At 51.1% G+C, this 13,142-nt stretch overlaps 5 protein-coding genes across 5 annotated transcripts; 2 read left to right on the forward strand and 3 right to left on the reverse strand.

Moving 5' to 3' along the window:
* Positions 1 to 1,239: 1,239 nt before the first annotated feature.
* Positions 1,240 to 3,741, forward strand: NECHADRAFT_51705 (uncharacterized protein; the record flags this gene model as incomplete). The annotated part of the gene is made up of 1 exon (XM_003042310.1): positions 1,240 to 3,741. One exon carries the CDS (start codon positions 1,240 to 1,242, stop codon positions 3,739 to 3,741), a length of 2,502 nt encoding a protein of 833 aa, XP_003042356.1.
* Positions 3,742 to 3,902: 161 nt separating this feature from the next.
* NECHADRAFT_86568 (uncharacterized protein) lies at positions 3,903 to 4,642 on the reverse strand (the record flags this gene model as incomplete). The annotated part of the gene is made up of 2 exons (XM_003042401.1): positions 3,903 to 3,974; positions 4,097 to 4,642. The coding sequence occupies 2 exons, from the start codon at positions 4,640 to 4,642 to the stop codon at positions 3,903 to 3,905; spliced, it is 618 nt and encodes a 205-aa protein (XP_003042447.1).
* Positions 4,643 to 4,946: 304 nt separating this feature from the next.
* NECHADRAFT_51729 (uncharacterized protein) lies at positions 4,947 to 5,969 on the reverse strand (the record flags this gene model as incomplete). The annotated part of the gene is made up of 1 exon (XM_003042402.1): positions 4,947 to 5,969. One exon carries the CDS (start codon positions 5,967 to 5,969, stop codon positions 4,947 to 4,949), a length of 1,023 nt encoding a protein of 340 aa, XP_003042448.1.
* A 1,039-nt stretch (positions 5,970 to 7,008) lies between these two features.
* NECHADRAFT_51650 (uncharacterized protein) lies at positions 7,009 to 7,530 on the forward strand (the record flags this gene model as incomplete). The annotated part of the gene is made up of 3 exons (XM_003042311.1): positions 7,009 to 7,111; positions 7,163 to 7,236; positions 7,270 to 7,530. Coding segments are annotated over 3 exons (438 nt in total), but the record flags the coding sequence as incomplete, so codon positions are not given.
* A 755-nt stretch (positions 7,531 to 8,285) lies between these two features.
* Positions 8,286 to 10,212, reverse strand: NECHADRAFT_51989 (uncharacterized protein; the record flags this gene model as incomplete). The annotated part of the gene is made up of 5 exons (XM_003042403.1): positions 8,286 to 9,220; positions 9,277 to 9,505; positions 9,617 to 9,710; positions 9,761 to 9,922; positions 9,983 to 10,212. The coding sequence occupies 5 exons, from the start codon at positions 10,210 to 10,212 to the stop codon at positions 8,286 to 8,288; spliced, it is 1,650 nt and encodes a 549-aa protein (XP_003042449.1).
* Between the last annotated feature and the right edge of the window lie 2,930 nt (positions 10,213 to 13,142).

Here is a 13,142-nt window from a genome sequence, read left to right on the forward strand (position 1 = left end):
CAACGCCCTCAAGATCACGATCATCATCTACGCCCCGGCAACACGAACCAACCGAGCGACCAGCCCTCTCCGTTGTCTCTTACCGAAAAAATATCTCTTTTCGCATCCTGAAGAAAATGTTGAAAACTGTGTTTTACTCATATTCTTTTCCTCTAATCCCACATTACCGATTCTGCCTCACCTTGACCTCCAGTTCCTGGGGACGCATTGGAAGATTGCGGCCTGTCTATCTTATGCCTTTATTGACTAAGTGGCTCTCGTTGGCTTCATATGCTCTCATCACGCCTCAATTGACAAAGTTCGTCAGAAGACGTTCTCATCTGCCGTACGTTCGGGCCTACCATGCCTGGCATTGCGGAAACGGTGTTTCTTTCGGGAATTCACATCATTGGTTGGAAAGAACGCTTAAGAACGCGTTCAGTCGGGCCAGTAAGCTCCGTTTATATTGGAAAGACAACCGAAAAAGTCAATTGCGCTTTGATCCAAACAATGTTGTATCACTACCAGTGCATAGTGTTGTCACAGGCTGGACTCGATCCCATCAATGGTCCGTATACTACCACCCAAGCGGTGAGACGAAACAGTAGTGATGCTCTCAAAACATCACTTGACCACCAACTCGGCGCGTCAGACAAGGCCGATTATCGCTTCCGACAACGGTGAAGGCCTTACCCCCCCGCCGAGTTGGAGAACTTGATCGAGCAGCTGACTTTAGCGAGGAACGAAACAGATGGGCTCGGACCTTCACGCCGTCCCCAGCCACTCCGATCTGGAATGACACTTATCATAGTGGCCGTTGGAAGGAGCTGTCTTTCTGCCTGCATGCATTAGACACTGGAGATATCACGCGTCCTATCATCTCGGCACGGGGTCTTGACTACCGGTACTTGATGCCCGACGATCAAAGAATCGACATCTGAACCACCCCTCCCTCTGCTTCGTTATCTCCCCCGCATACAGTAGACTAGCCACCCGAGGAGAGATAGGGTGTTGTCCGTCGAGACACACCCTCCCGGACGGCTTCTTATGCCGATCACGTGATCGCTCCCGCAACCGGAGGCGTAGGGGTATAGTTATCGGAACCATGACAAGGATGGAAGAGACGATCTTATTTTAGTTCAAGTGCGGAGTTGTTGAAGGAAAAGCTATTTGGATATAATTCAACCTTCATCCTTTTGCCAATAGCGTTCTTTGTGTGGCTCATCTCACAAATCCCCTTTCACATACACACACAAGACCATGGCTCCCTCACCACGCGTTGTCATTATTGGAGCCGGCATCGTCGGCGTCAATGTCGCCGACGAGCTGGTCTCCCGCGGCTGGTCAGACGTTACCGTCGTCGACCAGGGTCCCCTGGACATGCCCGGCGGATCTACCTCTCATGCCCCTGGTCTTGTCTTTCAGACCACCACATCCAAGACAATGACGGCTTTCGCCAAGTACACTGTCGAGAAGCTCTTGTCTCTTGATTGCTTTAGACAAGTTGGTGGCTTGGAAATTGCCACCACCCCTGAGCGTTTGGAGGAGCTCAAGCGAAAGAAGGGGTATGCCTCTTCATTTGGTGTCGAGGCCCATCTCATCAGCCCTGAGCGATGTCTAGAGGTGTACCCTCTTTTGAACAAAGATCTTGTCCTCGGTGGCCTGCACATTCCTACCGATGGCCTGGCACTAGCTGCCCGCGCTGTTCAAGAACTTATCAGCCGCACCCGCAAGGCCGGAGTGCGTTATCTTGGCTCAACAACCGTCACCAGCATCGACCACGCCGACGGTCACGTTTCAGGCGTCGTGACACCTGATGGCACAATTCCCGCCGACATTGTCATATCATGCGCTGGTTTCTGGGGTGTTGAGGTGGGAGCAATGGTCGGCGTGCCAATCCCTCTAACACCCATGGGCCATCAGTACGTCAAGACGACTCCCGTACCTGGTCAGGCGGCCAGGGTTCCAGAGACCAACGGTGTGAGACTTCCCATCCTGCGACATCAGGACGAGGATCTTTACTACCGCGAGCACGGTGACCACTACGGTATCGGCTACTACGGTCACCGACCGATGCCTGTTGTGGCCGCCTCATTGGGCGAGACACCCAAGCACGTCACCGAGCACAACATGCCTTCTCGCCTCGACTTTACTCCCAAGGACTTTGAGCCCGCCTGGAAGCTCACTCAGGAGATTCTCCCCACTTTGCGAGATACCGAGATCGCGAGTGGGTTCAACGGCATCATGTCTTTCACCCCCGACAACGGCCCGTTAGTTGGCCAGGCCCCTGGCTTCGATAACTTCTATGTTGCTGAGGCTGTGTGGGTGACGCATTCCGCTGGCGTGGCTCGAGCCCTGGCTCAGGTTTTGACAACGGGCAAGTCCGAGCTTGACCTCACTGATTGTGAGCTCTCTCGATTCGAGCAGGTTCAACTCTCCCCTGGTTATGTGGTTGAGACATGTTCGCAGAACTTTGTCGAGGTTTACGACATTATCCACCCTATGCAGCCCAAAGAGTCACCTCGAAACCTGCGCGTCAGCCCCTTCCATTCCCGTCAACAAGATCTTGGCGCCTATTTCCTCGAGGGCGGTGGCTGGGAGCGTCCTCACTGGTTCGAGTCCAACCAGAAGCTCATCAAGGATCTTCCTGAGGAGTGGAAGCCCGTTGAGCGTGATGCTTGGTCATCTCAATTCTACTCGCCTATTTCTGCGGCGGAGGCTTGGAAGACACGAACTTCATTGGCCATGTATGACATGACCCCCATTCGCAGACTCGAAGTGTCTGGTCCTGGTGCTGCAGAACTTCTTCAGCGTCTATCTACTGCGAATGTTGCTGGAAAGCCAGGTACTGTCACGTTTACTCTCCTTCTCGACGACCATGGAGGTATTCGCAGCGACGTCTTTGTGTCCAGGCTTGCTGAGGACTTGTTCCATGTCGGCGTCAACGGCCCCATCGACTTGGTCTACTTTACACGAGAAGCTCGTGCTCAGACCAAGAAGTCTCCTTACCGATTTGTCGAGGTTCGTGACATCACTGGAGGTCTCGCCAGTGTCGGTTTCTGGGGCCCTCGTGCCCAAGATGCGATCAAGTTGATCACCAAGGACGACTTTAGTGAGAGGGCTCTTCCCTATCTCCATACCAAGAAGGCAGTCATTGCGGGTATCCCCGTGATCGCCACGAGGTTCTCGTACATTGGTGAGCAGGGCTGGGAGATTTACACAACTGCCGACAACGGCTTGAGACTCTGGGATGCTCTCTGGCAGGCTGGTCATCCTTATGGAGTCATCGCTGCTGGTCGAAGCGCTTTCAACGCCCTGCGAATTGAGAAGGGTTTCCGGTCTTTCGGTATTGACTTGACAACCGAGTATGACCCTTACGAGGCTGGACTCGAGTTTGCCATTCATCCCGGTAAGGAGGGTTACGTTGGGCAGGCTGCACTCAAGGGCAAGTCCAGTGAGAAGGCTGCCAAGCGACTCCGTGGTCTCATCATCAACGACGGACGGTCAGTGGTTCTCGGAAAGGAGCCAGTGTTTGCCAAGGGTCGAGCAGTTGGTTACATCACCAGCTCAGCATTCGGATACAGCATCGGCAAGCCCATCGCATACGTCTACCTCCCCAAAGACGTCATCGACGGAGACACAGTCGAGATTGAGTACTTTGGCCGCCGCATCAAGGCGACGGTCGCGGATCCGGCTCTGTACAAGCCAGAGTCGAGTCCCTACGGCCAGACTAGCACGGCCAGCTTCTCGGCTCGTCTATGATTATGAATTAATGTGTTGGAAGAAAACATGGTTACGGTCGGATTTGCAAAGGAAGCATGTTGGGATGTGTTTGTTTGTTGCATGTCAAGACAGTTTTGCGTGTAGAGCGAGTCTGCTTGACCTTTTATTGCATGAATTAATATGAGAATAACAACGTTCATTCAACTCAACGCAAGGCAAGTTGCCGTAAGGGGTATCCAAGATGATCTTGTCGCCAGTTCCCAAAAACAAACCTAGGTACATGTCGTCGCTCCTCCTCTGCATTTTTATTAAAATACATGAACACCAGCTTCTTCCTTTTAGTTTCAAAGGACTCTTGTTCTGGAACCGACTCCCGTAGCCCACAGTGACATACAGGTCGCGCATCTGCAAAACTTGGCGTTTCTAACAGGCAGTCAACGTAATCCATACAACTGTAATACGCCTCGGTTGCAGCTTCCAAGTCGCGAACCTGAGCTTTGCCGCCGAGGGTACCAGCCATTACCATGTCAAAGACTTCTTTCTTTGTCAAACGAGGTTCTGCACTCTCCCTGACCACACGACGAGCGTTGGCGCAAACCTTGATGCACCACCGAAGCTGCCCAGAATCAACAGCGGCCTCGAATATGGCTCCTCCGGGTTCATATAGCGCGCAAAGAGGGAGAATATCTCTGCTCAGGGCAGCTATGGTGATGTCTTTGAGCACATCAAGCTCGCCCACAGTCCAGGGTTTGTTCGGAGGGAATGGCGTGCCCTTGCCGTCACGGCGCGGGATATTGGTTGGAGGCTTCCACTCTTCTTTTCCCCATGCTTTGTCGAGGAACTCCAGCGTTTCCGCTTTGTATGCTTCTGTATTCGTGCGGCGCTTGGACGTCTCAGTTGAGGCCGACTTGGGACTAGGGATACTTGAGGTATCGCCCATTTTTGGTGGAGATTTTGGGACGGCGGATATCGATTTTGTTTCTTTTCGATGGGTTTGTTTATAGTATATAGCATCGATGTCCTTGGGAGAGAAACATCAGATCACACTACTTATATATTCTTTTCCGCTGTTAGAAAGTTTGTTGAGAGCTGCGACACAACTCTTGCAAAGTTTATTCAAACAGATGAAGCTTTTTGTATACCAATTGACATGCATGGTCGAGTTCTGCCTAGGCCGTTATCGACCTGTTTTGCCTTTCATCAACCATATAGCCACCGTTAAGCCTCACTTCTCCTTCTCATACTCATTCAGAAATCTCAATAACAACCTTGCCTCTCGCTCGGCCAGATTCCACCTTGTCCCAAGCTTCGGCAAACTCACCAAACTTGACAACACTGTCAATGTTTGGCTTCAGCTTTCCAGCCTCCAGAAAACCAGTAATGCTATCGAGGTCCTTGCCGAGTGGAGTAATAACAAACCACAGACTTTGGACGTTCTTCTTCACGTCGGTCGGGCGGCTGTCCTCTGGCACGCTGCACACACTGACGATAGTTCCGCCTTCTCGGACCGCGTACCAGGATTGGGCGAGCGATTGGCCTCCGATGCAGTCAAAGATAAAGTCAATCTGGCGAGACTTGGAATCCTCGGCAACCCATTCGCCGATGCTCTGCTTCTTGTAGTTGACAGTCTCTGTAGCACCAAGTGCTCGAACAAATTCACCGTTCTTTGGTCCAACCACAGCAACCAGACGGCTGACGCCAGCAGCGCTCGCAAGCTGGACCGCCCAACTGCCGACTCCTCCAGCTGCAGCAGTGATGAGAAGGCTGATCTTGGAGTTCTTCTCCTTTGCAGCCGTGTCGCCGTTTAACGCCGAGGCATCCAGCGGGCCCTTGGTGAAGAGGGATTGGTATGCCGTCAAGGCGCTGATCGGGGTCGCCGCAGTTTCAGCCCAGCTAAGGTTCTTGGGCCTGATGGCAAGCTCTCGCACGCGCGCCAGAGTGTACTCAGCCGCAGCGCCCGGGCGGTTGGCTTCGATGCGAGCATAGACCTCATCGCCACTCTTGAAGCCACTGCTCTCCGGGGCCGAGACAACTGTGCCGGCAAGATCCTGGCCTGGGATGGGGATCTTGTCATCACCGATGAAGTCGGGTGCCCAAAGAGCCCAGTCGAGTTCGCCTTTGCATGGAGCGGTGGCATGCACCTTGACGAGAACATCCTCAGGATGGGTAGGCACAGGAACGGGGATGTCGGAGAGGATGAGGTTATGGGAGTTCTTGTCAGGCTGGAGAACTGCCTTCATCGTGGTGGGGATGTTGAGAGAGGCCATGGTTCGCGTGATAGGTTGACAGCGATTTATGGCAAAGTTAGAATTGAAAATATGGTTCGAATGAAGCCGAGTGCGAGTAAAGGTAGATGTGAAAGCTTTGCGTGAAATGGTCACAAGAGAGATGACTCTTGACATTCTTTGACAGCTGCTGGTGCCTGCTTCTTTAAACTCTGCTTCCATCGAGCCTATTTGTACTTACTTCTCTAATCCGAAACTCTCCCGAGATATTCCATTGCTGACAGCCACCCTCGGCAGATTTGTCTTGTGAATACAACCTCCTTGAAGCAACGTGCCATGTACAAACAGTACTAAGAGCACTGTTTTCCCAATACGGTAATCTGCCAACCAAAGGTCAAGGCTTGGCACATCGGGCTCTGCCAATTACCGTCCCACCTCTTTGCATCATCGCAAAGTCATCAATGCCCGGTTGACCCGGAGCTGAAAATTGGACTTTCCTCATGACCGAAGAATGACTCACGGCATTGTAATCAATAAATCATGTAAATTGAGAGTTGCGGCTGTTGTGATACCTCCAACCGCCCTTCTGAAAGCTCGGATTTGCCAATGTCACTCGGCTCAATCACCCTTATGCATAGATTTTCCACTGTCAAATGAAAACCTGCATAACCATCTTAGCTGCTGGCCACTGTGAAACAGACCCGGGCGTTCATAGTGCTTATGATTGACGCGTGGAAACGTGGAGACCTCAACACATTCACCCTGCAGATACCCGATACCCGAACGACCCGCCTACTCAACAAGCTAATAGCAGAAAGCCGAGAGGATTGAGTTGTGTATAAAAGCAGCTGCTTTCGCCGTTACGCTCTCATTCTTTAATACAAACAGCACTCTTCAAACAAACAACATCATGGAATTCCCTAACGTCGACTTGAACCTCCGGTGGCAGGATCAGAATGTGGTCAAGAAGGATGGCCAGTGGACTGTTGATGGGTGAGTGCATTCACGGTGACATCTTTTTCTATTACTATCATGCATCTTTTCAGTTTGGAGGCCGTTGAGACTGAAACTTACTTCGTGCAGACGGCCGACCGTTGGTGTTGCCGTGTCCCATGTCCACCACCCACCCAACATCCCCGGCCAAACCTGGCTCGGACTCACCGTGACGACTCCTGTAAATGCGGGTGAGTGTTTCTTTCTTCAGTATTACCAAGTTAAGACTGACTTATCTTCAGCCACGCCTCCTCACACTCACGCCGGTGCAGCTGTCGTGGCAACCGTCATCCGAGGTCATGTCCTCAACCAGATGGTCCACGCTCACGTAGATCCGGCAACTGGTGAGACTCGCTCGCATGATAGCGGCGCAAAGATATATGGCCCTGGAGAGAGCTGGTATGAGGCACCGGGATGTCACCACGTCCGTTCCGAGACCGTTGGCGATGAGGAGTGCGTGTTCATCGCGAACTTGATTGTCAGCACGGATACTTTCAAGGGGCTGGATGTCAAGTCTCGGGCCCCAGAGGATGACTTGGCAAAGATTCTGCGTGTTGTTATCATTGACAAGGAGGTTGAAGAGCAGCAGGCGGCTGCTGGACAACAGTGAGGGTTAGAAGCGCCAGGTTATACAAGATGAGAAAATAAACTGCAAATTCCGATTGCGTGAATACGAATTTATGTTCCTCATGTGTCATCCTACGGAATAGCAACAGGGCCATTGAAGATGCGAACGCCGTCATATACGTCTTCTATTAAGTCAAGTGGTTCCAGGAGCAAGCAAATGTTTGAGAGCAACTCACATTCAGGCAGGGGCTTCTCACGGCAGAATGCTATAAACATCGGCAAATCGTACAAGATTAAGATTTATGCCATATTTAAACACTGGATACAAAATTCTCCTCAAAAACAGCTGTGGAGACTCGTTGAGTGATTTGGCGAGGTTGAGGCTAGTTGGCCGGGCCAACATGCGTCGTCAGCTTGAGTAACCCTTCTTCACTTCGGTCACACAATAGAGCCGAATTTCCCATAGTCATTAAACCGGCTTGTTCCATAGGTAATTTCCTCATCTCCATCAAGGCGCTCACCATCTTCAGAGGTAGGCTAACCGGGCAATCGATTAGACCCCGGGCTCCGGCGGGTGGGGACCGGGTATCCGATGGATACCCGAATGCCTGGGATCCCGCACTCAACCCTTTCAAAGTTAGACCGGACAACGAACACATCCACAGCCAGGAGATCAAAGAAGATGAGTTAAACTTAATATAGACTACCTAGATGCTGAAATATGCTATGGGTTTGATTGGCCAAGCAAATGCTTGATGGCCGAAGTGAACATGTCTACAACTATGCTATTATTACAACTTAGAACATGGCGTGAAGCACACGTTTCCAGGCGGGCGCCGCAGCCATCTCACGACGGTAAGCGTTGATGCTGTCCCAATCATGCTCACGAAGACCCGTGTCGAGGTCAATCTCGCTGAGCTTCAACCAACCCTGCCTCTTCCAGATGTATCCACCGACATAAAAGAGAATGACAACAGGGAAGGCCAGGTAGGACTCGAAGAAAGACTCAGCATCACCAACGGATCCGTCAAGGTTGGTGATAGCAGTGTAGAACTGGGCAATCAGAACGATGATGTTGAGGCCCAGGCCAATGTAGGAGCCCCAAACACCAAAGATAGCCTTGAAGGGAATCTCGTCAAGAGAGTGGCCGTGATACTTCCAGGCATGTCGGAATCGAATGTGGCAGAGACAGATGGAGCCCCAGGTGAACAACGCAGCGAGACCGGAAAGAGCCTGAAGCCAGGTGAAGACGGTGCCTCCGTTTCCGTCGACACTGAGATAACCCAAGAAGCCCATCAAGATGATCAAGGCGACGGAAGGGAGAGGACGACCCGACTTGTCGATGTATGCGAAGAACTTGGGAGCGAAACCTTGCTGGGCAAGAGCGACAAGAGTTCGGCTACCACCGTACACACATGAAACACCGATGGATAGGACGGAAACCAAGATGATGACGTTCATGAACGAGTCGTAACCCTTGAGACCGGCGTTGGCGACGGCGATAACAAAGGGAGAGGCACTGGGGTCATCGCTGCCAGCGTTCAACAGTCGCTTGTCGGTTGAGTCGACAAGAAGACCAACCAGGAGAAGACCGACGACGTAGAAGAGGGTGATTCGCCAGAAGACCTGCTTAATGGCGCCAGGGAGGGCCTTGGCGGGGTTCTTGGCTTCAGCGGCAGCAAGACCAACGAGTTCGGTACCGCTGAAGGAGAAGGCAGCAGTGACAAAGACACCTATCTCATGTTAGATACTTTACTTTGTAAGCATTGGCTGGCTGTGTGATACATACCACAGAATCCTCGGAAGCCGTGCTGGAAGGCACCTGGGTCATACCAGAGTCGGGCGCCCCAGTATTCGTGATACAGACCGTCAGAAGGTCCACCACCACAGACAAGGACAATAGCAACAATCATGAAAATGAGAGTTGCCGAAAGCTTGAGAAGCGAAGCCCAGAACTCTTCTTCGGCGTATCCAAGAGTACCAAAGACGTTGATGAGGATGATGACGACGAGGAAGACCTTGACATGCTGTTAGTCCAGGTCGAGTTTCACTTGAACATGGTTACTCACACTAATCCAGATGGCGACGTTGCTGCTGGGAGCCCAGTACTGAATGACAGTACCGCAGACTGTCAACTCCAGAGGCAAGACGAAGGCCCATTGCATGACATAGTTCCAACCCATGGCAAAACCCCAGGAAGGATCAACGAATCGGTTGGCGTACCTGAACATGTGTTAGCGCATTACTCTAAATGTTTGTTATGGTCGACTCACGTGTAGAAACCACCAGACACGGGATACATGACAGCAAGCTCACCAAGGGCATAGACGACGTTGAACATCATGACACCCATGATAAGGAAACCGATAAGGACAGAGCCGGGACCACCTGTTTGCAAGGCAGCTCCACTACCGACGAAGAAACCAGCACCAATACTAGGTTCAGTTAGCACCCAAAGTCAAAGGCCAGTTCAATGATTCGGAGGGGACACTTACCTGCCACCAATGGCAATCATGTTGAGATGGCGAGGCTTCATCCGTCGCTCAAGTTCTACCGATCCCTTGCCATGATCCTCGTGAGCGGTAAAGGACTCGAGGGTGAGTCCATTGCGAGTGGCCCATGACTTTTCATTTTCGGTGGTGACTTCACTGGAACCTGGCTTCTCATCCAATCTTGGTGAACCCTGAGCCTCAAGGGCTTCATTCTTGGGACTGATGTCTGCCATTGTGAATTCAATGCTCAGGAAAAGATTGACTGAGTCGAAACAAATTACTATGGACGATCACCAGCGGGAGAAGCCAGATATAACGTCCCTCGTAGGTGGCAAAGACATGGTCAATGAGATAGCACGTCTATTCGGGCCTAAGTCAATAAGGAAGGTCCCAACTACCAGAGCAAAAAGGTACGTAATATGCGTATTACAGTTAATCGTTGGTCTGATCTGGGGGAAGCTGGCGTACACGGATAAAGCGGCAAGACTATGCCGGAAGAGAAGGGCACTACGCCACATGACCAGGGTATGCTCTAACCTGTTAGGTCGCGAGGCTATCAGCTCGCCCCGTTGATCGCGTGTGTCTGTGCTGTTTCAGCGTTCCTGGGAGAAGACAGTTGGAAGACCGAGGGAAGAGTGCTTACGTGGTACGGGTTGTTTTTTTTAAGCTGTGGCATGGCTTCAGCGGAATTAATGGCAATTGGCGAAGCTATCAAGCATGTCGGGAATTTGGAAGAAAGAACAGCTCTAGAACAAGATGGGGGGGCCAGTTTCTAGGGCGATTTATCCCGGACTTGACCAAGTTCGGGAATGACGGGGTTGCAGCAATGCAACCGACATGGTTCTACCAAGGGATACACTTTAGTCCGGGGTAAAAAGACCCCCTTTTCCCTTGCAAATTGACCAGGTTCTAGGTATCTCTGCGGTATCTCGATCGACGCGAGATGGCGTATCAGTCGGCCACCCCGTGTGTCACACCTGGGTCAGCGAACGGAGCCGATCTAACCGGCCGCGTCTTATCACTAGTGCAAACCCCGCGCATAACATACGACGCGGAGATGGGTAGAGGGACGCTAATTGGGTTGCCTGGTGCAGTCTTATCAGAGGTTAATTTGCCGAGGCAGAACACGGGCGTGTCATTTCTTCAAAAGGTCCCGTCATGTTTTACTTTGACTTGCCCAAGGAGGAATGTGAAAGGATTCGTGATGTTGGTCTCGAGACGAAGCAGTATCGAATGAAGGCCTCGTTTATTTATGGAGTCGGGCCCGGAGATATGGAACAAACATCCGCTGTTGTATCCGTGACAGACTTGGCCCCTTTTGAACGACGCGAAGATGTGCAAGATTCGATCCGCGGCAAGCCCGGCGAGAGGGTGGTGACGGGTAACAAGATGGTCACGATTTACCTTTTAGAGGATATAAAACATACAACATATACAATGTTGTAGTTGCGCTTTGTAACAATGACTAGCATTGGCTCTTTCAATGAAGTTGTCTAGTTGAGGCTCAATAGATCTGATCGAAGGCTTGGCAGGGCCTGGGCGCTTGGCGTTGCGACTTGACGGCTTGGCGTGAACCAGGAAGCACCATGTCGCGCTGCAAGCTTGATCGGGGCTTGATCAGAAATGGTATGAAGACCGCTGCATATTGCAGACATATAGATGCCGTGTTGTCGGAAAATATGGCTTCTCGAAGTTATTCTGTTCTACTGCATCGCTTGGCCGAGTAACAGAATTGATGGTTGGGGGTAGTGAGATGGTGACGTAATCCTCTGCTACCCTGCACCCAAGCATTATTTTTCTCGGGATGATTGATTTCGTTTCCAAGAGACAGAAAAGTCCTGTCATTGACTACTTTAGAAACCCATAATGGCCGGGGATTTGATTGTTCGAAATTGAAAACAAAACTGTCAACAGACAACGTGTACGATTCTGTTGTGTGCGTTTCATTCTCACAATATGAATCCCCGAGAGTTGCGACACAAGAGCCCGTTTGCTTTCGCGCCACGTGCGTGTTCCATGAATGTGGAGTGGCTTGTGGAGTGGCTGGTGGAGTCGAGGGGCGATGAAAGATAAGAAACACTTGCATGGCCCACTAAAATCCCACTTTACCTAAAGTCACTCTTATCTGTCACGTTATTTTCTGCTCTCTTATCAGCTTTAAGCCACTGGAAGTGATAACGGTCACCAAGCCACACAACAGAGACCGGCGTGGCCGTGTCGGCGGGTCCTCAACCGAAGCCACTTTCAGCCACGGTCGAAAATCGCTTGAGGGCTCACTATCATTTTATGATAGGGTACTAGCTGAAACACTCGCTACTTTCGTGCTGCTGCGATAGTGTCTTATCAAGCATGATATGTGGGGAAAACTAGACACTTGCGTAATTCAACTGGCTTGTCACGGTCAAAGACGAAATGGAAGCATTCATGCAAGGAGATCAAACGGCCAAAATTTCGGTTAAACAAAGAGAAAACTAGCATGGATGCTATGGCGATAGAAAAACATAATAAACCACTCACTCATGGAGAGGTGATGAGAGAAGGAAAAAGCGGGGATAATATCGAGACTGGCATTTGCTCTTCGATTGCTTGGCTATCTGACACTCAGAACATAACACTATCCTAGGAACACTTCCACCACGATCACTGATACTTTATCGACCATTGAGCCCAAGACTGTGTCCATTGATGTTAGAATATGGAGAGATGAACGAAGGGCTAGCGGCATTTTCATACCTCATAGATGGCGTATTGCTATTAGGCCCACAGATGCGTGAACTTAGCAGCAGGGGCACCAGCCAAAATTGTTGCAGCAGCGGTACTTGCACTCCTTTGCGTTGGCAATCTCAACCTTGGCCTCGCCCTTCTTGATCAAGTCGGTGACATCGGAAAGGCTCATGTCATTGGCTTCGGGGGCGGGAGCAGCGATGGCTAGGGAGGCCATGGCGAAGAGGGTGAGAGCGGAAAATTTCATGGTGAAAGTGAGAGAGATGTTGAGTAGAGGTGTTGATTTGCTTGTGAGATGGTGGGGATGAGAATGTTGTTGAATTGTCTGTTTGAATTCATCTGGCAGAGCTGTACTCTTTATACTTAGACATTCGGCTCATCGGTCCTCGAGGGATCCGGACCTTCGCGCGTCAATATTCGTCCTTCCTTTCACAGACTA

Source organism: Fusarium vanettenii (assembly GCF_000151355.1).
Source record: "Fusarium vanettenii 77-13-4 chromosome 11 genomic scaffold NECHAsca_36_chr11_2_0, whole genome shotgun sequence".
Lineage (NCBI taxonomy): Eukaryota > Fungi > Ascomycota > Sordariomycetes > Hypocreales > Nectriaceae > Fusarium > Fusarium vanettenii.